This window comes from Doryrhamphus excisus, chromosome 12, assembly GCF_030265055.1.
Source record: "Doryrhamphus excisus isolate RoL2022-K1 chromosome 12, RoL_Dexc_1.0, whole genome shotgun sequence".
NCBI lineage: Eukaryota > Metazoa > Chordata > Actinopteri > Syngnathiformes > Syngnathidae > Doryrhamphus > Doryrhamphus excisus.
Window position 1 is genome coordinate 2,190,354 of NC_080477.1, and position 26,042 is coordinate 2,216,395.

The 26,042-nt window shown below is 46.1% G+C and overlaps 1 protein-coding gene across 1 annotated transcript in view; it reads right to left on the reverse strand.

The window, feature by feature from the left end:
• The window catches only part of LOC131139807 (A disintegrin and metalloproteinase with thrombospondin motifs 7), a 32,409-nt gene extending 6,367 nt beyond the window's left edge, over window positions 1-26,042 (reverse strand). Inside the window, exons 1-18 of the mRNA XM_058089711.1 lie at window positions 25,789-26,042; window positions 23,697-24,067; window positions 22,683-22,866; window positions 21,174-21,388; window positions 18,622-18,705; window positions 17,514-17,638; window positions 15,917-16,066; window positions 15,191-15,334; window positions 12,716-12,860; window positions 10,665-10,757; window positions 10,181-10,326; window positions 8,172-8,341; window positions 7,915-8,048; window positions 6,886-7,006; window positions 6,494-6,738; window positions 5,944-6,085; window positions 3,226-3,352; window positions 1,687-1,900 (exon numbers count right to left, since the gene is read on the reverse strand). Coding sequence (XP_057945694.1) covers window positions 1,687-1,900; window positions 3,226-3,352; window positions 5,944-6,085; window positions 6,494-6,738; window positions 6,886-7,006; window positions 7,915-8,048; window positions 8,172-8,341; window positions 10,181-10,326; window positions 10,665-10,757; window positions 12,716-12,860; window positions 15,191-15,334; window positions 15,917-16,066; window positions 17,514-17,638; window positions 18,622-18,705; window positions 21,174-21,388; window positions 22,683-22,866; window positions 23,697-24,067; window positions 25,789-25,906 — 2,928 coding nt within the window. The 5' untranslated portion in view covers window positions 25,907-26,042. The remainder of the gene's footprint in view (window positions 1-1,686; window positions 1,901-3,225; window positions 3,353-5,943; window positions 6,086-6,493; window positions 6,739-6,885; window positions 7,007-7,914; window positions 8,049-8,171; window positions 8,342-10,180; window positions 10,327-10,664; window positions 10,758-12,715; window positions 12,861-15,190; window positions 15,335-15,916; window positions 16,067-17,513; window positions 17,639-18,621; window positions 18,706-21,173; window positions 21,389-22,682; window positions 22,867-23,696; window positions 24,068-25,788) is intronic.

The window sequence follows — 26,042 nt, forward strand, 5'->3', positions numbered from 1 at the left end:
AACCTTCGGGCATCTGGTCGCAAGCCGAAGACAAAGACTTGAACATTTTAGGACCACTTAATAAACCACTTTTATGATGATATACTTTATAATAGTAACTATTAATAATAATAATAATAATAATAATCCTGACTGTTTGTCTCTTAGCTATTTGCCTTTGTCTATTAATAGCATGTCCTAGATACTATACAGTACACAAACTATATTGGGGCACCCCCCCCCCCCCCCCCGCTCATGCCCCCCCCGCTCACTTCAACAACATCAACCTCATAATGTTGATGAAGGTGAAATATGGAAGATGATTCATTGGTTCATTCATATTCCAGATGAATATTTATTATTTATGGGGACATGAGGATAAAGGATAAAAGATAAAGGATACAAGATAAGGGATAAAGGATAAAAGATAAAGGATAAAGGATAAAGGATAAAAGATAAAAAATAAAGGATACAAGATAAGGGATAAAAGATAAAGGATAAAAGATAAAGGATACAAGATAAGGGATAAAGGATAAAAGATAAAGGATAAAGGATAAAGGATAAAAGATAAAGGATAAAAGATAAAAGATAAAAAATAAAGGATACAAGATAAGGGATAAAGGATAAAAGATGAAGGATACAAGATAAGGGATAAAAGATAAAGGATAAAAGATAAAGGATACAAGATAAGGGATAAAGGATAAAAGATAAAGGATACAAGATAAGGGATAAAGGATAAAAGATGAAGGATACAAGATAAGGGATAAAGGATAAAAGATGAAGGATACAAGATAAGGGATAAAAGATAAAGGATACAAGATAAGGGATAAAGGATAAAGGATACAAGATAAGGGATAAAAGATAAAGGATACAAGATAAGGGATAAAGGATAAAGGATAAAAGATAAAGGATAAAAGATAAAGGATACAAGATAAGGGATAAAGGATAAAGGATAAAAGATAAAGGATAAAAGATAAAGGATAAAAGATAAAGGATACAAGATAAGGGATAAAGGATAAAAGATAAAGCCCTGATAAATAGATGAGTTATCATCCTACATATCTTTTATTCCACATCCTTCCCTTCCTTTCCTTCCCTTTATGCCCTTTTGGTCCACTTTTGCAATATGGCGTCCTGTCAAAGTGTCCTGCAGGGACTAGAGAGCTCCTTCAGCGATGGAAGTATGTGAAGTAGCGATATCGCAGGTCTTTTCTTCCTGCAGCTGTCGGCTGTACAACCAGTACTGCTCCCAGTGGACTACAGCCATGTACTACATCTGTGTAATACTTTGTTTTATATTCAGTATAGTTATTCCAGACTCCATTCACTGTGCAATATCTGATCAAGCTCCACGTGTAATATTAAGCTCTAAGTGCAATACATGAACTTCTAAGTGCAGTATTTTTATATCGCCTCATTGAACTCACTAGCAAGGTCTCATCGTGTATCGACTGGTCATATATTTCATCTCATATTACTACTACATACTACTACTACTACTACTACTACTACTACTACTATCGCCCATAGTTCTCAGCCTGGTTGGCCCCTGGCCGCCCTGTTCCTCCGCCCCCCCTACTGGATTGGGATATGAACCCACTTTTGATGTGGCTGGGATCCTACAGGTCAATCAACACGTGGCGTACACACGGCGCTCGCTCGTGAACAAGTCGATGAGTCGATGTGGAACGCTGCAGCCAGACTGACCTGAGACCAGCCGCCAGTCGTCCAGTCTGCGGGGCAGGGAACGTGCGTGTTGCAGGATGACACGGACTCGGGTTTTGGGATGTGTTGGCATTCGCTGGGCTGTAGGGCTTCCTGCTCCTCCACGCCGATGGCTCGTATGCACAGCACCGTCCTTTCAGCCATGCCGGACCCCCCGCAGCTTGCCGAGCATTTGTGCCACTCCCCCACCCACCATCTGCACTCACAAACACCAACGTTGAATGGATGGATGGATGGATGGATGGATGAATGGATGGATGGATGGATGGATGGATGAATGGATGGATGGATGGATGGATGGATGGATGGATGGATGAATGGATGAATGGATGGATGGATGGATGGATGAATGGATGGATGAATGGATGGATGAATGGATGGATGAATGGATGGATGAATGGATGGATGGATGGATGAATGGATGGATGGATGGCTGAATGGATGGATGGATGGATGAATGGATGATGGATGGATGAATGGATGAATGGATGAATGGATGGATGAATGGATGGATGGATGGATGAATGGATGATGGATGGATGAATGGATGAATGGATGGATGAATGGATGGATGGATGAATGGATGGATGGATGGATGAATGGATGGATGGATGGATGAATGGATGGATGGATGAATGGATGATGGATGGATGAATGGATGAATGGATGGATGGATGAATGGATGATGGATGGATGAATGGATGGATGAATGGATGATGGATGGATGAATGGATGGATGGATGAATGAATGGATGAATGGATGGATGAATGGATGATGGATGGATGAATGGATGGATGAATGGATGATGGATGGATGAATGGATGGATGAATGAATGGATGGATGAATGGATGGATGAATGGATGAATGGATGGATGGATGGATGAATGGATGGATGAATGGATGGATGGATGAATGAATGGATGAATGGACGCCAACGTGTTAGAGCTTTCACAGCTGGAAAAACAGCCAAGTGGATCCTACTGTACACGACAGAACGTCACCGCATTCAATCTGCGGTCCTTCTTGCCAATCGTGGTCCAAATGTCCCACAAATTGGTACGTTGTACAATTGATTCCTTCTAAACTACAAAACAGCCAAAGAGAGGCGGCTAATTCATGCGTGTAGTTGGACACGCCTCCCAAAACGTTATGGTGGTCTTCAGTGTCCATACTGGGAACATGTGCTAATGTAGTAGCAGGTACTCATACGTATTCCTACTACAGCTAGCATGTAAACAAAAACATGTATGTCGCCTTACCATTGGCTAGTGGCCTGGTGCATTGTGGGCCAGCGTGTGGTGAAGCTAGTGGCTAGCTGGCTGGCAGCTAGCCGGTGTGACGCGGCGAGGGGTCACTACACCGGTAGAGTAGTAACAATATCGCTAAGAATAAGAAGAACGATGTCGCTGTGGCCTGGTTAATACGCGGGTCACATGACGGTCACTTTATCGCCGAACACGCGTCTCTTTTTATCCGTTTTGATATCTTTACAACCCCCGTGTTCGCAAGGCAAACTCACCTGGCCGGACAAGGCTCCTTGTTGCAGCTGCTTTGGTTGGCGTCAGGTCGGCTTGAAGGTTGGCAAAGTGTCTGCTCCACTATCCCGTTGGTACGCTCCACACAGTGGACCATCTGCCTCCGGACGCCTGGAACCCACAGGAGATGGCAGTCAATGCACAGTACACGTGCAGTATGCATACTACACTCTATACGTAGTACACCTGCAGTATACATTGTATACATAATACACATAGTACACATGCAGTATACATAGTATACACAGTACACGTGCAGTATGCATACTACACTCTATATGTAGTACACCTGCAGTATACATTGTATACATAATACACATAGTACACATGCAGTATACATAATACATAGTATACATAGTATGCACAGTACACGTGCAGTATGCATACTACACTCTATACGTAGTACACCTGCAGTATACATTGTATACATAATATACATAGTACACATGCAGTATACATAATACATGGTATACATAGTATACACAGTACACATGCAGTATGCATACTACACTCTATACGTAGTACACCTGCAGTATACATAGTATACATAATACACATAGTACACATGCAGTATACATAATACATAGTATACATAGTATGCACAGTACACGTGCAGTATGCATACTACACTCTATACGTAGTACACCTGCAGTATACATTGTATACATAATATACATAGTACACATGCAGTATACATAATACATAGTATACATAGTATACACAGTACACGTGCAGTATGCATACCACACTCTATACGTAGTACACCTGCAGTATACATAGTATACATAATATACATAGTACACATGCAGTATACATAATACATGGTATACATAGTATACACAGTACACGTGCAGTATGCATACTACACTCTATACGTAGTACACCTGCAGTATACATAGTATACATAATACACATAGTACACATGCAGTATACATAATACATAGTATACATAGTATACACAGTACACGTGCAGTATGCATACTACACTCTATACGTAGTACACCTGCAGTATACATAGTATACATAATATACATAGTACACATGCAGTATACATAATACATAGTATACACAGTACACGTGCAGTATGCATACTACACTCTATACGTAGTACACCTGCAGTATACATTGTATACATAATATACATAGTACACATGCAGTATACATAATACATAGTATACATAGTATACACAGTACACGTGCAGTATGCATACTACACTCTATACGTAGTACACCTGCAGTATACATTGTATACATAATACATAGTATACATAGTATACACAGTACATGTGCAGTATGCATACTACACTCTATACGTAGTACACCTGCAGTATACATTGTATACATAATATACATAGTACACATGCAGTATACATAATACATAGTATAGATAGTATACACAGTACACGTGCAGTATGCATACTACACTCTATACGTAGTACACCTGCAGTATACATTGTATACATAATATACATAGTACACATGCAGTATACATAATACATAGTATACATACACGTGCAGTATGCATACTACACTCTATACGTAGTACACCTGCAGTATACATTGTATACATAATATACATAGTACACATGCAGTATACATAATACATAGTATACACAGTACACGTGCAGTATGCATACTACACTCTATACGTAGTACACCTGCAGTATACATTGTATACATAATATACATAGTACACATGCAGTATACATAATACATAGTATACACAGTACACGTGCAGTATGCATACTACACTCTATACGTAGTACACCTGCAGTATACATAGTATACACAGTACACATGCAGTATGCATACTACATTGTACACATAGTACACATGCAGTATATATAATATACACAGTACACATGCAGTATACATAATACATAGTATACATAGTACACATGCAGTATACATAGTATACATAGTGTACATAGTGCACATAGTACACGTACATAGTGTACACAGTGTACATAGTATACATACGTAGTGTGCATAGTGTACATAGTATACATAGTATATGTACATAGTGTATATAGTGTACATAGTGTACATAGTACACATACATAGTGTACATAGTGTACATAGTATACGTGCATAGTGTACATAGTATACGTGCACAGTGTACATAGTATACATGCATAGTGTACATAGTACACATACATAGTGTACATAGTGTACATAGTATACGTACATAATGTACATAGTGTACATAGTATACATACATAGTGTACATAGTACACATACATAGTGTACATAGTGTACATAGTATACATACATAGTGTACATAGTATACATGCATAGTGTACATAGTATACGTACATAGTGTACATAGTATACATACATAGTGTACATATTATACATACATAGTGTACATATTATACATGCATAGTGTACATAGTGTACATAGTATACATACATGGTTTACATAGTAATCCATAGTGTGCATAGTATACATGCATAGTGTACATAGTACACATACATAGTGTACATAGTAATCCATAGTGTGCATAGTATACATGCATAGTGTACATAGTACACATACATAGTGTACATAGTATACATACATGGTTTACATAGTGTACATAGTAATCCATAGTGTGCATAGTATACATGCATAGTGTACACAGTACACATACATAGCGTACAAAGGGTCACAGCTTGGCTCCAACAAAAGAACATCTCCTAATGACAAATGACCAAATTACCTGTTCCACAGGTGACGCTACATTCGGTCCAAGAACCATACTTCCAGAAGAACCCCGATCCAGGGTCCTGGTTGTCGTCAGCCCCGTCCTGACTGATGGTGTACTCGTAGCGTACGCCTGGATTCTTCTCCTGAAAGAGGAGCTGCAAAAACAATCAATAAACAATCAAATCACAAACAATCAAATCACAAACAATCATACATTCATTTGTTTTACAAACGATGCCGACAGCGTCCTGCTCGTCATCACATGAAATACACGTGTAGTTGCTGTAGTTAATGTAGTTAATGTAGTTGGTGTAGTTGGTGTAGCTGCTGTAGTTGGTGTAGTTAATGTAGTTGGTGTAGGTGGTGTAGTTGGTGTAGTTAATGCAGTTGGTCTAGCTGCTGTAATTGGTGTAGTTAATGTAGTTGGTGTAGGTGGTGTAGTCGGTGTAGTTGGTGTACTTGGTGTAGCTGGTGTAGTTGGTGTAGTTAATGTAGTTGGTGTTGATGGTGTAGTTGGTGTCGGTGGTGTAGATGGTGTAGGTGGTGTAGTCTGTTGGTCCCACCTGAATCCACAGTGGTTCCGTGGTGGGTCCGGGTGAAGTCAGGTTCTCCAGATGTCCCGTGCGTTCGTAGGTGAAGACGGTCCCCGCCGCCTTGTACTCCCCATTCCACTGGATGGTCCAGCCGCCGTTCAGGTAGTACTTGCCGGGAATGTCACCACGAAGCGCCAGAAAATTTCCAGCTGCCGCCATCTCCTCGATCCTGATGTCCCAGGATCCCTCCGGGATCAGTCCAATGTCGACGTAGCCTAACGACAGGACATCTCATCTAAGTGACGGTGCTTGTGGGGTCACCTCTAAAGCACACGACGTTCAGGAAGAAGAAGCAGCTGTTTCCCGTCCGGAATGACGAGCCAGCACGGGAATCTGGAGGTTGCATCTCGTGGCAAACATACCCAGTCCTTGGCTCTCCTCAAACGTCTTCCTGATGGTTGTACAGGTGGAGCCATTGCCGTGACAGATCCCGCAGCGATCCTCCACGGCGCTGGACTCGATGACGTAGTCACAGCCGACATTCTGTGGAACGCAACCAACACCACACCAAAGGGAGAAGACACGCTATTGGCTGGATGGTCGTGGGCGCAGGGAAAGACTTCGTCAGAAAGACCACTTCTATCGCCAAAGAACTTCTCCTACGAAACCGAATTGGTTCCACGTGTCCTCATTAGTGACACGCCTACGGAGACGATGGTCAAAGAATGGCTGCCCAATGTCACCAAATGTCATGAAGGTCAGCCTAGTCCGTATTCGGACGGCGCCTCAGTGCCTGGCATTTTGGCCCGGATAGTCGAGTGGATCTTATCTCCAAAAAAGTAGCACAGCACGTTTGGGAGACGTATAAAGCTTGCCTGCAGGGGCCAAAGCCAGCTTTAGGGGCCCCTAGCTGGCTCCTTTCATGAAGGACATGGTACGCTTCTTTGATGAGCTCTTGGATCTTGGCTAGTCCGTGTTTTCCGGACTACAAGTGGCACTTACCGATGTTGGGTGGCGCTATCGTCAGAGCCAGTATTTCAAACATGGAGCAGCGAGCTAGCCGGAGTTGTCCAGCTAGCTTCTGGTCTTCGGGCTCCAGGTTCATCTACTCGGTGCTAACTTTGTTAGCGCACACTTTGGCTCTCTTCTTGTCAGGATGCTAATTATGTTTTATCCCGAAAACTCCATTTGTGGCTGGTCGTGGACTGAACATCAGCCGTACGATGGCTGACCACCATAGCTGTCACACGTGACGTGAGAAATGAACAAGACCTCATGGAAATCTTGTGAGGTTCTCCTACCCAACCTTCATGACATTTAGGAGGACAAGCGGCCAATGGACGGCCCCTTTCACGGCACACGTGAAGTCCAGACCGACAGCGTAGGAGAGAAGGAGATAGGTTGGAGGGAGGAAGTGGTTTCTCTTGAAGGTGTAGGAGGCAAATGGCTACCTTACAGATGCCGTTGACGCACATATCTCGGCTTTTGTTGCCATCGAGGCACGGAGTCCCATCGATGACAGCGTCACGCATTTTTTCAGAGAAATGTTCATTCAGCGGACGGCAGTGGAGCTCGCAAGGACTGACTGAAATAGCGTGGACACAAAGGCGAGGCCATCAGCAATGAACAATACGCACCATGGCCAAACATCTCCATCTTTATCTCCATCTCCATCTTTATCCCCATCTTCATCTCCAAGCCAACTCACCTCTGTTGATGACGGCCACCCAGTTGTAGAATTTGCCCTTATAGGGGGCGCTGTTGAAGTTACTGCACTGGATATCTCGGAAGGTGGGCACGTGACTCTGACATGGGCTTGTGCTACAGATCCGATACCTCCGTCTTTCACCCAGGCAGTACTTGCCCCTGTTCTTGGGACTGGACGACAGGGGGGTTAGGGTTAACCCAGTGGACTTGTGGTACCGTACACAGGAACGTGTCCTCATACACGTCCCTGGACTGGTCACCAACTTGTGGTACCGTACACAGGAACGTGTCCTCACATGTCCCTGGACTGGTCACCGACTTGTGGTACCGTACACAGGAACGTGTCCTCATACACGTCCCTGGACTGGTCACCGACTTGTGGTACCGTACACAGGAACGTGTCCTCATACACGTCCCTGGACTGGTCACCGACTTGTGGTACCGTACACAGGAACGTGTCCTCATACACGTCCCTGGACTGGTCACCGACTTGTGGTACCGTACACAGGAACGTGTCCTCACATGTCCCTGGACTGGTCACCAACTTGTGGTACCGTACACAGGAACGTGTCCTCACATGTCCCTGGACTGGTCACCAACTTGTGGTACCGTACACAGGAACGTGTCCTCACATGTCCCTGGACTGGTCACCAACTTGTGGTACCGTACACAGGAACGTGTCCTCACATGTCCCTGGGCTGGTCACCGACTTCTGGTACCGTACACAGGAACGTGTCCTCACATGTCCCTGGACTGGTCACCAACTTGTGGTACCGTACACAGGAACGTGTCCTCATACAGTCCCTGGACTGGTCACCAACTTGTGGTACCATACACAGGAACGTGTCCTCACATGTCCCTGGACTGGTCACCAACTTGTGGTACCGTACACAGGAACGTGTCCTCACATGTCCCTGGACTGGTCACCAACTTGTGGTACCGTACACAGGAACGTGTCTTCCCATGTCCCTGGACTGGTCACCAACTTGTGGTACCGTACACAGGAACGTGTCCTCACATGTCCCTGGACTGGTCACCAACTTGTGGTACCGTACACAGGAACGTGTCCTCACATGTCCCTGGACTGGTCACCGACTTGTGGTACCGTACACAGGAACGTGTCCTCACATGTCCCTGGACTGGTCACCGACTTGTGGTACCGTACACAGGAACGTGTCCTCATACACGTCCCTGGACTGGTCACCAACTTGTGGTACCATACACAGGAACGTGTCCTCATACACGTCCCTGGACTGGTCATCAACTTGTGGTACCGTACACAGGAACGTGTCCTCATACACGTCCCTGGACTGGTCACCAACTTGTGGTACCGTACACAGGAACGTGTCCTCACATGTCCCTGGACTGGTCACCAACTTGTGGTACCGTACACAGGAACGTGTCCTCACATGTCCCTGGACTGGTCACCAACTTGTGGTACCGTACACAGGAACGTGTCCTCACATGTCCCTGGACTGGTCGCCAACCAAACATCCACACCTGATGGACGGTGCAGCGTCCAAATAAGCCAACATGCATGTTTTTGGGATGTGGGGGGGTGCGGGGGGGGTCTACCCGAAAAACAGCTCATGCAAACCTGATTGTAAGGGTGGACATGCTAATTGCTACGTTAGGTGACAAGGCCAAAAGTATGAGTGTGGTATCTTACAACCGTCAACCCCCGTGTAGACGACACGGAGCAGTTACTTCCTAGTTGGAGGCTTCTTCCTTTGACTTCGTGGACGGACTGAAGTCCCAGCCCTGATCTTCACCGGCTGGATGTTAGCATTCATCCATCCCAAACGTCTTTGACAGCTCACTTCCAGACGCACAAACCTCCTTAAGGGAGGCGTTAGCACGCTACAGCCGGAGATACAACATTGTAGCTCGACTTAGAGGTCAGACGCGAGGAAGAAGCATCAAGGTCCCCTTTAGAGGAAGCGTCGTGATGCTTTTGCATCTCTAGTTAGACATGCACCCCATCTGGTCTCAGGAGGGTCTAAAACTTACACGGGGTGGTCACAGTCTCGCTGGGCACTCTGGACTCCGGCTCCACATGACCTCGAACAGGCCGTCCACTCAGTCCACGACCCCCAGCCTCCATGGACGCTGTCTGGGGGACGTCCAGCCACCACACACTCCCCACTGGAACACCACTGGCATGAAGGAAAGACAGTTTGATGGGCAGAACTGCTGGAGCTGCTGGAGCTGCTGGAGCTGCTGGAGCTGCTGGAGCAGCTGGAGCTGCTGGAGCTGCCGGGGCAGCTGGAGCTTTCTTATAGCAGGATTTTGATGAGATGTATTTTTAGATGTTGCCTTTTGTCAGTCCAAACTTTCTTCAGGGTCTCCTGAGGCTTCAACCGAGCCACACGTCAAACTTTATTTAAAAAATGACCATAATAAGCAATCAATACTGACGAAAAGTACAAAAGAATGAAGGGAAATTGGCGAAGCGGAATTCATTTGCAGCTTTCATGTCCGAACCGGGACTCACCTTCTCTTTGCCACAGCTGGTCCCGTCCACGGCCCCGTCCAGCTTGGAGTGACACGTGCTTCCCACCGTGCACCACAGCGTGCTGCACACGTTCTTGGGGAGCAGACAAAGACCAACGTCAACATGATTGTCCACAGCAGTCAAAGTGGAAGCTGCTCATGGGATTCAAGGTGCGTTCAAGGACACGTTCACTCAGGTGATGTGGTGTATTATGTTGTATGATGTATGATGTTGTATGATGTATGATGTTGTATTATGTTATGATGTTGTATGATGTATGATGTTGTATGTTGTATGATGTTGTATGATGTTGTATGATATTGTATGTTGTATGTTGTATGATGTCATCATCATGAACATCATGTTATGATGTTGTATGATGTATGATGTTGTATGATGTTGTATTATGTTGTATGATGATGTATTATGTTATGATGTTGTATGATGTTGTATGATGTTGTATGATGTTGTATGATGTTGTATGATGTATGATGTTGTATGATGTATGATGTATGATGTTGTATGATGTATGATGTTGTATGATGTTGTATTATGTTGTATGATGTTGTATGATGTTGTATGATGTTGTATTATGTTGTATGATGTATGATGTTGTATGATGTTGTATGTTGTATGATGTTGTATGATGTTGTATGATGTTGTATGATGTATGATGTTGTATGATGTTGTATTATGTTGTATGATGTTGTATGATGTTGTATGATGTTGTATTATGTTGTATGATGTTGTATTATGTTGTATGATGTATGATGTTGTATGATGTTGTATTATGTTGTATGATGTTGTATGATGTATGATGTTGTATGATGTTGTATGATGTTGTATGATGTTGTATGATGTTGTATGATGTTGTATGATGTATGATGTTGTATGATGTTGTATGATGTTGTATGATGTATGATGTTGTATGATGTTGTATGATGTATGATGTTGTATGATGTTGTATGATGTTGTATGATGTTGTATGATGTTGTATGATGTATGATGTTGTATGATGTTGTATGATGTTGTATGATGTTGTATGTTGTATGATGTTGTATGATGTTGTATGATGTTGTATTATGTTGTATGATGTTGTATTATGTTGTATGATGTATGATGTTGTATGATGTTGTATTATGTTGTATGATGTTGTATGATGTATGATGTTGTATGATGTTGTATGATGTTGTATGATGTTGTATGATGTATGATGTTGTATGATGTTGTATGATGTTGTATGATGTATGATGTTGTATGATGTTGTATGATGTATGATGTTGTATGATGTTGTATGATGTTGTATGATGTTGTATGATGTTGTATGCTGTTGTATTATGTTGTATGATGTTGTATCTCGGAAGAGGCGGGTCCACCCAGAGATGCCAAGCGGAGGTCTTCCCATCTCCCGACTGTGCGGCCCGCTGCTAACCACTGGGCCACCATGTGGCCTCGGAGTACTTCCTGTATTCAACAGGTACTATTGATCTCATCCAAGATATAATCCAACCTTGCCGCCAGTTGTTGCTAATATCCGGATCCACTTCCTGTTCTTCCTGTCCTGCCATCTTCTGTGTTGTACTGAGTGTCATTGAAAGTACTGCAGATACACGGGTTCCTAATCCCAGTACTTCCTGTTGAGCCGCCCTTGATGTCACGTTACCGAAAGGAATCCTTCCGACTGCATCCTTCTTGGGCTGCATCCTCCGTTTCCCTTGTTGCCATGGTGACGCCTCTTCTGGTGCTCCACTTCCAGTCATGGCGACTCTTTCCCTGCTTCCCCGAGTCCAGTGCTCGCTTGGGCGATACGACTGTTGTGTTTTGGCGGATGCTCGTTGGTGCAGACGCCGTACCGTATTGTTGGGTCCAGAACTTCAGACACGCTTCGTCTGAGGAACTCTTTCCCAGAATGCTTTGGGATCTTTTCACACTTTCAAAGTCAAAGAGACGCGTTTGTTCGCTGGTTTGATCGAGGAAGTGTTTGCCAACAACGTGCCGGACAGGAATGAGAGATTGGCGAATGAAAAGCAAAGATGGGAAGGTGGTCTTACATCCATGTCATCGCAGAGCACGGACCCGGAGCCATACTGCAGCCGGCACTGATGGGAGGCGCTGTACACAACGCCAGGAAGCAGCAGACCGTCAGAAAGCGCATCCACCGCCGGAGCGTCGTCAAGGCACCGACCCCAACCACGACTGCAGGGGGGGGGTAGGGAGGACAGGTCACCAAACATTCTTTCATTTCAAAGGATAACAATAAGGATTCCATTTAGAAAAGAATTCTCTTAAAGGTAAAGTGCATCTCTTTCTCTTTTTGTCTTCTAAAGTTCTAGTTCTTATATCTAGTTATTCTAAAGTTATTTGGTGAAAATGTTGCTTTTGGCGTCTGAGACCAGAGGATCTGTCCGTGTTCCAACGACAACGACTCAAACACACAATCTCAAATACACACTCCACTGGCTTTGGTCCTGCCGTGCCCCCCAGGTGGCAATGTCAGGACCAAGGAAGTTTTCCTTCCCACAGCGGAGTCAAGAGGCCACAACTCCGTCAGGAAGCTCGACGGCCGCCAGATGGATTCCAGACGCTTGCAGCTGAGAAACTGGGGCAGCTGAAGTCAGAGAAACCATCTCGCCGACAGCAGCAGCTGAAAGTGCGGTAGCAGGCGCGCACACGCATGCACGCGCATGCACACGCACATGCACACGCACATGCACACGCATGCACACGCACACTCACTCAGCTGAGGGCCGCTGCTGCTGATATCATGACTAGTGCAGATTCCCAAAGGAATGCTAAAATCCTCAAATACCCCTTTGGTTTTTACCCCCCCCCTTTCAGCTGTGATCAGGTTTTCATGGGTCTAACTGGGGGTGCCCCATAGTTAACCATCGGGCCGATACGAGGGCGTTATGACGCCATGCTGGTGATCCCAGCTCCGATATCACTTGAAAGAGTGCCCCAATGTGCAGGTGAGTAAATCAAGCGCTCCTTCAGTGTTTGTTTACTGACTTGTAAACAAACACTCTCTCTCCCAGGAAGACCAAACTGATACCAGGAACTTTGGGCTTCTCAGAGGTTCCTACTACTTCTTCTACCTTCCTTTTCCTGTAGATGTAAGTGTAGTTTGGGTACACCAGGAGGTAAGAAGGACTGGAACTAATTAGCTTAGATTAGATTGATTTGTCCTAACGAAATATCCTGACATGACGACTCGCACATCACCACTACCAGGAGAACCAGAGGATGGAGGGGGAGGAGCCACCTGCTGTGGCCCAGCAAGGTGCACCGTATTCGGGCACAGGGGTGGCCACGGAGGTCACGCCATGGAGGTCTCTGGCTGATAAGGTGTTTTGTGCGTTCGATGGCGTCTGGCCCCACATTGCGGAGCATTTGGTGGAAGTGGCACAGGAACGGTCTCTGAAGCTGGGAATGTTTGTTTCCATGAGCTCCGTGTAAGGCTGATGATGTCACAGGCAGAAGGAGAAAGGAGAGCTGGCAAATCACCAGATTGATCACAATGACATCATCGTTCCATCATGTCCGCCCGTGATCGTCATGCACCCCTTATTACAATGTCCAGGTCTCGGCTCTTTTTGTTTCCTGCTGCTCTTTCCTCACCTTTACGGTCTGCTTGAGCGTGCAACCTCTCAAGCCCTCGGCCCCTCAACCCCTCAACTCCTCAACCCCTCAACCCCTCAACTCCTCAACCCCTCAACTCCTCAACCCCTCAACCCCTCAACTCCTCAACCCCTCAACCCCTCAACCCCTCAGCTCCTCAACCCCTCAGCTCCTCAGCCCCTCAGCCCCTCAACTCCTCAACTCCTCAGCCCCTCAGCCCCTCAGCCCCTCAACTCCTCAACTCCTCAACCCCTCAACTCCTCAACCCCTCAGCTCCTCAACTCCTCCCTCCTGCTGAGAGTCAACACACACTTGGACCAATCACGCGCGGCTAGAACAGAACAACCAAACTACGGCTTGTTCACTTCCAACAACAAACGCGGCATCACGACTGCTTACGTAAGTACGACCTCGGGTGTGAAAGTATCGGTCAGCGATCTCCATCATGTCGATCGTTGCACAAATGCAGCAAAGGACCGTGTCAGTGGAATCATATATATATGATTGTATATAAGCAGCATGTATATAAGCAGCATGTACGTATATAAGCAGCATGCATAAGCAGCATGTATATAAGCAGCATGCATAAGCAGCATGTATATAAGCAGCATGCATAAGCAGCATGTATATAAGCAGCATGCATAAGCAGCATGTATATAAGCAGCATGCATAAGCAGCATGTATATAAGCAGCGTGTATATAAGCAGCATGTATATAAGCAGCATGTATATAAGCAGCATGTATATAAGCAGCATGCATAAGCAGCATGTATATAAGCAGCATGTATATAAGCAGCATGTATATAAGCAGCATGTATATAAGCAGCATGTATATAAGCAGCATGTATATAAGCAGCATGTATATAAGCAGCATGTATATAAGCAGCATGTGTGCTGGGCAGGACTCACTCCAGGAAGCGTGTGATGTACTGGCGACTGCAGCGGGACCACCTGGGCAGGGAGGTGCCGTACAGCAGCTGAGGCGACATGATGAAGGGTCTTTTCCCGACGGGTTCGCAGTCATTCCCGTTGCCGTCGTGCTGAATCCCAAAGCTGACAAAGAAGCAAACGGGCAGAGCCAGGAATTGGGATTAGGCTTCAAAGACGCAGCACAAAGTACTGGACCAGGAAGCATGAAATCCAAGGAAATCCAGCTGGAATAGGTGCAGGTTGTGGAGGATCTAGAAAGCTTTGTGTGCGGGTTATGGTGTGTAGCGGCTCTACAGGTGTCCACATCAATACAAAGACCCAACGTGAGCCTCATAGTCCCCTTTAATCATTAGCATGCTTAGCATGCTACCCAACTGACTCCAATGAAACTCCAATGATTTGAAGTGTTTTGTTGGGACAAAATTCCGGGCTGGATGGGAGCGTTGTTGTGGTATTTCTCATGTGACTGAGTTTGTCCAGATAAATGTGACAGGAGCTCACGTGTCATCAAAGGATAGGAATGGAAACGGAAGACAGGTGCCAGCGGTGGGACGGGAAGATGGAAAGACTACTTTAGAGTTGATGAATGAGGAAAAGGAGAGCGAAGGAAGAGGAGAAGAAGTGTCTGCTGCGGACCAGGAAGTAGCAAAGATTGGCATATGGAGGACGGCGGCCTTGCTAAGACCACGCGTGACGGAGGCTTACTTGTGACCCAGCTCATGTGCCACAGTGAAGGCCAGCGGGAGGCCGGTGTCCTCGCTAATACTGCAGCTCCGATGTGATTGACACATCCCCGCCACATGGGACAAACCCAGCGTTTCACAAGGCATGTTGATGGACGCACAGATGTCCTTCCTGCGGAGACGAAGAGTGCATGATGGGTGACCATGACAGGTAGATGATGGCTCTTCATGACGTGCTGCCATTTTACCATGCAAAGAATGCCAATAATATGCAGTTGCATACCTGAGTACTGCCTTCATGTACAACATCTGATTTTAAGTACTACCTTCAGTTGATTATCACAGTGGTAAAAGTGGCCTGCATGTGCTTTTTCACACACTTTAAAGAACCAAAAGTCAATGAAAGAAAAACTTATTTCACTGCTAGGAAGTCAAAAGTTCCATTTTTAGACCTCCTGTCCATCAAAGTCGACATGAAGGAACTAAAAATGTATCGTCTGGCAAGGAAGTGGAAGAAGAACGACATGCAGGAGGGTGATGATGAGTGGGAGTGATGGCGTTGACGTCAGAGACCAGTACTTTAAAGGAAAATGCAGTTTTTACATTTTTTTTTAGAATCGTGCCCATCATCCACAATCCTCATGTGAGACGCAAACTCCTTCTCTTGTCTGTGCATTCTAAAGATATAAAAACCGCAAAAATAGGCAGGTCATTGAGGAGACACGCCGATTCCGCTATTAAAGCGGTGATATGATAGCGATAGATGTTTATATAGGTTTGATGAACTACTGTAATGTTGCTATACTCATTTTAGCATGTTAGCAAAGCTAACATTAGCATGTTAACAATACTTAACATTAACATGCTAAACCTAACATGATAGCGTGTTGATAAAGTGTTTGCCAATGTTAATACTAATAAAAATGATTAAAAATGCTGCTATGCTAATGTTAGCATGCTAGCCCTAAAATGCTATCACCTAATGTGATAGCTCTAGGTTTTTATATAAGTGTGTACTTATGAAAACAGCTGTTATTCTGCTAATTTGAGCATTTTAGCAAAGCTAACATGTTAGCATGTTAAGCTAACATGCTAGCATGTTAACAACATTTAGCGTTAGCATACTTAACCTATCATGATAGCGTAAAGTGTCTGCCAATGTTACTACTAATAAAATGATTAAAATTGCTATGCTAATTGTTACTATGCTAATGTTAGCATGCTACAAAGGCACTTAGCATGTTCATGTACCGTTTCTGCTGTTCCACTGTTTCTGCATTTCTACTTGTGAAAACGGCTAAAATGTTACTGTGCTAATGTTAGCTTGTTAGCAATGCTAACATTAGCATGCAAAACCTAGCATGATAGCGTGCCTGCCAATGTTAATAATCATAAAAACTGCTAAAAAAGCTACTTTTCTAAGGTTTAGCTGTGTTCTATCTTTAGAAAGCCCAAGTGGTGTGTTCATGTCCCCCACTGGGACTGGGGATGATCGGATGCAAAATTCCCCCCAAAAGTGCAGTTGTCCCTCAAAGGGAGGCGGCAGCAAAATGAACTTCTGGCACACTCTCCAAGTGGCCGCCGGTTCCCTTGAATCACGGATGACAGCCGTCGCTCACCTGGTGAGGAGAACGGCGACATCGTGGTGAAGAGGATGGTCGTCTGCCTTCACGTTGAGTTCCTTCTGCCACTTGCAGAAGGAACTCAAGCTGTGGTCGGCATGGTGAGTAATCTTCAAGTCGTCCTGCACATCACAAGGACAAGTTGAGCAAACGTAGATCGTAGATCATAGGTCTAGCTTTGAGGGAAAAGTACGATTAGTCAAGAAAATTGCTCATGACGAGAAAAGTACGGTGTTGGCGTTTGATTGACAGATGCACCGAGCCAATGGCGTTTTCTTTCAACCGCCCAACTTCAAGCCCGCGCCTCTTCGCCTCGTGCAATAAAGCATCATTCAAAACTACGACAATTAGAATACTTTGGTTACCTAGAAGTATCAGTACACAGCATACACGTACCAGTACACAGCATACACGTACCAGTACACAGCATACACGTACCAGTACACAGCATACACGTACCAGTACACAGCGTACACGTACCAGTACACAGCGTACACGTACCAGTACACAGCGTACACGTACCAGTACACAGCGTACACGTACCAGTACACAGCATACACGTACCAGTACACAGCGTACACGTACCAGTACACAGCATACACGTACCAGTACACGCGTCCATAGAAGCGCTTTATTAATATCTTTTCTGCATGATTCCAATCATTTGTGACGTATTCTTAGTAAACAAAGCCGAGTTTGCCGATGAAATGCCGGCAGCCACCGAAGATGCCGGCTGCCCGGCATCCCTTCCCGGTTTAGTGCCAAGCCAAGCGACTTTCTCTTTTTGGACAGCGGCAAGTCAGATGAATCAAAGATGTTTGATGCTCTGCTCCATCAACCAATGAATTTGAGTGCCAAGATGGAGGATGCAAGATCGGGGCGTGATCAAACCCGCTGGCATGGATTAGCACCGTCCAGGTCACTGAGCTGGGCTAAGCATTAAACGCATGCGGAAGATGGAATGCAGTTGGAGCGCCACCTTGAGGCATCTGTCAGTGGAGGCCACCCAAACAAGCTCTGGGCGTGAAGAAGGTTACTAGGAAGCCGTGGACCAGAATGAACATCTGAACATCTGAACATCTGAACATACGCTCCATCGTTTTACCTCATCCTGCTCCAGGAGAACGAGTCGAACGACAACGATGTTGATAGCGTTTCCGATACTGGCATCTTGGAAAAGACCCGCCACCTGGAAAACACAGCGGGGGTGGGGGGGGGGGGGGGGGGGGGTTCATGAACCAGGAATGAAGATGTTAAAAACATCATTTGCATACAAATATGACTAATAATTACTGTTCTAATGGTCTTGTTGTTTCTATAAACACTCTGGTCACTGCTGTCCTGGCGGTTGGCCGACCCTCCCTGCAGGCCCCCTGCTGAGTGGCTGGGTCAGAGAAGTATGATTTCAGCCCTTCAACCACATGGAAACTGTGGGGGGTGCCCTGGAATGGTATTTTCTTGACAATGGAATCGGAGGCGATGGACAACCGGAATGATGAGGAGAGGACCAAGCCCACATCTTGAGGGAATCTTTCGGACGGGGACAGCAGTTATTGAAAAAGACGGATTGTGTCCCATCGGTGAAGTCAAACGTCAGCTAGGCGATTCCGTTGTCCGTGAGGTGGTGAAAAGATTTTAGGCAGGAAAGCAGGATCGCATCAAAAGGGTTTGTGGAACTGAGGGGCACTACGGAATCCGGACTGAAATTGGTCCTGCAGTTGTTGGTGAGATGGCTCCCATTGAGGTGGCAAAGCCCGTTGAAGGATCTTGTGTTGGCATGCGTTGGCATGCGTTGGCAAGCGTTGGCATGCGTTGGCAAGCGTTGGTAAGCGTTGGCATGCGTTGGCATGCGTTGGCAAGCGTTGGTAAGCGTTGGCATGCGTTGGCATGCGTTGGTAAGCGTTGGCATGCGTTGGCAAGCGTTGGTAAGCGTTGGCATGCGTTGGCAAGCGTTGGCATGCGTTGGCAAGCGTTGGTAAGCGTTGGCATGCGTTGGCATGCGTTGGCAAGCGTTGGCATGCGTTGGCAAGCGTTGGCATGCGTTGGCAAGCGTTGGTAAGCGTTGGCATGCGTTGGCATGCGTTGGCAAGCGTTGGCAAGCGTTGGCATGCGTTGGCATGCGTTGGCAAGCGTTGGCATGCGTTGGTAAGCGTTGGCATGCGTTGGCATGCGTTGGCAAGTGTTGGCATGCGTTGGCAAGCGTTGGCATGCGTTGGCATGCGTTGGCAAGCGTTGGCATGCGTTGGCATGCGTTGGCATGCGTTGGCATGCGTTGGCAAGCGTTGGCATGCGTTGGCATGTGTTGGCATGTGTTGGCATGTGTTGGCAAGCGTTGGCATGTGTTGGCAAGCGTTGGCTTTGAGAGATCTACTGTCCAGCTGCCGCACGTGTGTTTGGACAAGGAAGTCCCGTTGAGGTGGAAGTCCAACTTCCCAAGTCGGGCTTCCTCCACAAGACCAGGTCGCTAGGGCAAGAAGAGAATGGAACATCTGCTCACTACGGAAGACGATGCCATTCATCGTGAGGACGGGAGGCGAGAGGCGGTCTCCCTTGACGCGCCGCAAGATTGTTTTCATGAATGGAAAGATTGGGAGCGTGGAGGTTGGAAGTCTGACAGGATGTGAGGAATAATGACAGCTTCCTGTTTCTATTGTCGGCCACACAAGCGGCAGCTCCTCAGTCGCTGACCTGCTGTGGCGCATCCTTCTTCTGGCGGCGGTTTCATTAGCTAGACATCAGCTGTTTGGGGAACGCCACTGGGGGTCCAACTGGAACGCCCGGGAAGTCAAGTTGACTGAACCCAGACGGACGGTGAAAGGCGAGGCACCACATGATTAGAGACCAGTCAAATGACCGTTTGTGTATCTGGCAACCCCCAGCCCTCCTTTATCTGGCAACCCCCAGCCCTCCTTTATCTGGCAACCCCCAGCCCTCCTTTAAAGCAATCTCAACGATGCTCCGCTCTGACGGACAGCCAGGGATATTCATCCGACGCCGCCATCACCGTGGTGGAGCGCGGCACGGCATCGACCTCAAAGCTTTCATCCTTTTGCCTTCATCCATCCCACGTGGGATTTGAAACAAAGCATTCACGTCTAGACTTCCCAGAAATATATTCCACAAGGAAACAGAAGGCAAGAGTTGCCTGGAAGCTGACTGGTGACGGAAATGGGATGGAGACGTCCTCCACGCAGGAATCATGGAGATCTAGACACGAGTCTTCCTGTCTGAGGGACGGATTGGACTGACATGACAGCAAAGATTCAAGGAGGACCAGAGAAGATATGAAAGATAGAAGTTATCAAAGTTAGAAGATATGAAAGATAGAAGTTATCAAAGTTAGAAGATGGAAGATATGAAAGATAGAAGTTATCAAAGTTAGAAGATGGAAGATATGAAAGAATGTTCACGGCTGACACGCCAGTAGACACAGTGGAGCTAACAGCCGTGTTAGAAAGCCACATGAGATGTTAATGATGGAAGTATGATGTATGACGTATGATGTATGATGTATGATGTATGACATATGATGTATGACGTATGACATATGACATATGATGTATGATGTATGACATATGATGTATGATGTATGACGTATGATGTATGACATATGATGTATGACGTATGACATATGATCATACATGGCGTCATACTTACGATGTTCATAACCGCCAGGACGTAGCTTTCCACGCCTTTGCTGCCGTGGTATTCCACCATTTTAGGGTCGGCCACCACCAGCGTCTCCACCCACTTCTCTTTGCTGACGGAGCGTTGACGGATCCTCCTCTTCCTCCTCCTCCTCCTCCTCCTCTGCTGGGTCTGCTCCCAATGTTCTCGCTGGCGCTCCGTCTCCTCCAAAGTGGGATGGGAATCTACCAGGAGCAAAACGGAGCAAAGAGCCATCATCATCATCATCATCATCCATCCGTGCCATCATCATCATCATCATCATCATCATCCAGTATTAGTGTGTATATTACTGCGTATATTAGTGTGTATATTAGTGTGTATATTAGTGTGCATATTAGTGTGTATATTAGTGTGCATATTAGTGTGTATATTAGTGTGCATATTAGTGTGTATATTAGTGTGTATATTAGTGTGTATATTAGTGTGCATATTAGTGTGCATATTAGTGTGTATATTAGTGTGTATATTAGTGTGCATATTAGTGTGTATATTAGTGTGCATATTAGTGTGTATATTAGTGTGCATATTAGTGTGTATATTAGTGTGTATATTAGTGTGTATATTAGTGCGTATATTAGTGCGTATATTAGTGCGTATATTAGTGCGTATATTAGTGCGTATATTAGTGTGTATATTAGTGCGTATATTAGTGCGTATATTAGTGTGTATATTAGTGCGTATATTAGTGTGTATATTAGTGTGCATATTAGTGTGCATATTAGTGTGTATATTAGTGTGTATATTAGTGTGTATATTAGTGCGTATATTAGTGCGTATATTAGTGCGCATATTAGTGCGCATATTAGTGCGCATATTAGTGTGTATATTAGTGTGTATATTAGTGTGTATATTAGTGTGTATATTAGTGTGTATATTAGTGTGTATATTAGTGTGTATATTAGTGTGTATATTAGTGCGTATATTAGTGCGTATATTAGTGCGTATATTAGTGCGTATATTAGTGCGTATATTAGTGTGTATATTAGTGTGTATATTAGTGCGTATATTAGTGCGTATATTAGTGTGTATATTAGTGCGTATATTAGTGTGTATATTAGTGTGCATATTAGTGTGCATATTAGTGTGTATATTAGTGTGTATATTAGTGTGTATATTAGTGCGTATATTAGTGCGTATATTAGTGCGCATATTAGTGCGCATATTAGTGCGCATATTAGTGTGTATATTAGTGTGTATATTAGTGTGTATATTAGTGTGTATATTAGTGTGTATATTAGTGTGTATATTAGTGTGTATATTAGTGCGCATATTAGTGTGTATATTAGTGTGTATATTAGTGTGTATATTAGTGTGTATATTAGGGTGTATATTAGTGTGTATATTAGTGCGTATATTAGTGCGTATATTAGTGCGTATATTAGTGCGTATATTAGTGCGTATATTAGTGTGTATATTAGTGTGTATATTATCACTTTTTTCCAGTTGTCAGTCTGGTAGAAAAAAGAGGAAAGTTACTTTTGACTCCACAGGAAGCGTTGAGCGTTTGGGTCCCTGGGACGGACCCTCCAGGCGGACGCCAAGACGGGGAGGGCGCCTGGCGCTTGTAGACGGCATGGGCCTGCCGCCGTGGGGGCTCATCATGTGACTTTTCCAAAGGCTGGATGAAGAACTCCTCATCTGACAGCTTGAAAAGTCCTGTCTGAAGATACCCGGGAAACGAGGTCAATCCCAAAATAGAGCAGGCACCGATGGAAACGAAGATGCACCCTGCGGGTGACTGGAACCCTCGCCTCAAGTCAGCTGGGATGGGCTAAGGGAGACCCTGCAGGACTACCGAGGACTAACTCTAACTAACTCAGGACTAAGTAACGAAGGCTCACTAATGCTAACTAAAGCCAAAAAGTCGGCCAACGGCAGCGGAGAGAAATGCTGCAGATGTCGGAGGGAAGCGGCCGCCAGGGGGCGCTAGCCTTGAAGGATAACCGTCGCTAACGACGTTAGACGAGGGACGTTCGATTCCAATCGCTTGGCTAAACTGAACATTTGTACATTTATTTATGATGAGTGTTATTAGCAAGACCGTCACTCAATTCCAAGGGTCCCTGGCAAATAAACGTTTTTTTATTTTATTTATTGAATTTATTTTAACACTGAAATTGTTTTGAGGGCAACAAGACGGCAAAATTGGAAAAGTTAGTACGTAGCCCATGAATGTGGTATCTGGTCAAACGGCGATGCGCCCCTTGTGGGCCCAGTACGGGTACTGGCAACCCTACGTGACGCAGCACGCGTGTAGCGATTGCCACCGCACGGCGATGGGTCTTTGAGACCAGCTTTTTGAAAGGCGTTTGTCGGCGTACGCCAACACGTCTTTTACGGTGGCGACCGATCGATCAGACAGATGATGTCCAAGTGGGACCGATGGACCAATTCCTACGACATTTGCAGCATTTCTCTTTGGCATGAAAGCGACCGCAGCCTTTCAGTGTTTGGGACTCGAGGTGCGGCCCCTCGCCATTGGCGACTCACCAGTCCATCACAGGTACTGATGGCGGCGCTCCCTTGGACAGCAGCCTCATCCCGCACTTCCCCCAGGAAATGACACTGGGAGGTTCCGTGGGGGCGGACCTTTGCCCCTTTGAGGCCGCCGTATCTCCTCTCCGTCAGGAATCCGGGGGCCAGCAGGTGCGGGTTGAGCGTCAGGTTAAAGTGCAAACTGTGGCCCGCGTGCCATAACCGGTAGAAGACTCTCTCCTGGTCCGCCGACTCCGCTGAGGCATCGCGGCGCTGCACGCGGCGGGAACGATGACACAGGAAGTTGGACAGGAAGTGACCTCTGACATCCACTCTGGTGGGGTGAACCACTTCATACCGGGGGAGGTCCTGGTGGACTGGCCCTGCTGGTGGGAAGAAGCCAGGAAAGGAAGATGAGCTGGGAAGGGAAGATCCCTTCCTCTGCCGACCCGGCTATCCGGCCGCCATCTTTCCCGAGCCTCACTGAGCCATGCCGCATATTTGACCACGTGCGTTTGATTCCGTATTCTGCAGTGTGACTGGCAGCAGATGCAGGACCATCCGCCATGCGGTGGAAGATCCCCATCGGCCCACAAAGAGACTCGGGAATCACTGCCCGACTCTCTGTGCCGTTTCCGACAGCAGCAGGGTGGAAACGCACAAGACTCCTATTCATGGTCCACGCAGAAGGTCAAAGGTGAGCCTCGGCAGCTGAAGTCAGATCAGCGCTCGCTTCTTTTCTTGCTGAAGCAACAAACGCGCTCATGTGCATTTGGTGACGTAGCATAAGCAAGCAACACCATGATGGAACATCTGCTGCAAGCCCCGTGAAACCAGAGACAGGAAGTCTTCAACCCTTTTTTGACTGAAACGGGATTCACGAGTCCTTCAATGGTTCACTTACCCACCGCTTCTTCCACTAGCAGAACTTGCTCAAGGGTGCTTGACGACGATTTGAGATTCACCGACTCTCAAGTTTACTAAGATTCTAATTCCATTGAGTCACGGGTACTTGATGAAGACTCACGTTTCACTGACTCACGAGTTTCACTGACTCACAGGTTTCACTGACTCACAGGTTTTACTGACTCATGAGTTTCACTGACTCACGAGTTTCATTGACTCACAAGTTTCATTGACTCACAAGTTTCATTGACTCATGAACACTCAAAAGACTCATTTCACTAAGTCACAAATCATCGATGAAGACTGGAGTTCCATGGTCTTGTGGATAGTTGACTAACTCCTGGTTTGACAATTACTCAGATTTCATTGACTCACGGGTACTCAAAGACTCGTATTTCACGAACTCATTGGTGCTCAACAAACACTCGAGTTTCGCTGACAGGTACGCGACAAAGACTCAAACTTCACCAGCTCACGGGATGACAAGACTCAAGCTTCACTGACTCACAAGTACTCCAAAGACTCGTATTTGACTCGACAAGATGACTGTATCAGGGACTCACGGATACTTGATGAAGACTCGAGTTTCACCAACTTACTAGCTGACAAATACTTGACTTGATACTCAAAAACTCACATTTCACAAGCTTACTTGTGCTCAACAAAGACTGGAGTCTCACTGCCTCATGAGTACTTGCAAGTACTCACGAGTACTTGCAAGTACTCACAAGTACGCACGAGTATTGATTCCAAAGAGTTTCATTCAAGTTGTAATGCTCTTTTCCTTAGGGTGATGATCTGAAATATGAATTCAAGGGGGCGCCTCCCCTCATCCCTCACGGCACCTTGATGCACCTCCTCCTCCTCCTGCTAGCTTCCATAATCCATAATCCATAATCCATAATCCATATTTAACATCCGGCGGGTATGAGCAGAGAAGCGCATCAAATGTGCTACTTGGTATAGGAAGCAACTCCACGGGGAGGATTAGAACTTGCATCCTGCAAACCCCCCAGAGAGATTCTCCTCACCCTCCTTCATTTGGAGACGCTGGGGTGGGGGGTGGGGGGGGGGGGGGGAAGTGGGGGGTTAAACCTTCCTTTCCACAAAGAAGACCCGCTTTGGTTCTTCACCTGATTTGTGCGTCGAGGCTGACAATGAAAGCAACCGGTTCAAGTTTCACGTCCGATGCCGAACTGACCTGGCTGTGGCGGCCCCCCCAGCGCCTCGCAGCCTCCCAGCACGGCCACGAGCGCCACGAAGAAGCGGACGAGAGGAGCTCCTGGTCCGGCGGGAAGCCCGCAGCCCGAACGGGTCATTTGGGAACACAAGCCGGGGTTTAGTGCCGAGTGACGGTTGGCTTCATCCCCACCGGGGCCGCCGCGTACGAGGACCCGCTCGGACCGATCCAGGCCTGGTCGCTATCGGGACATTTCCACGCTCGCTCGCGTCCGA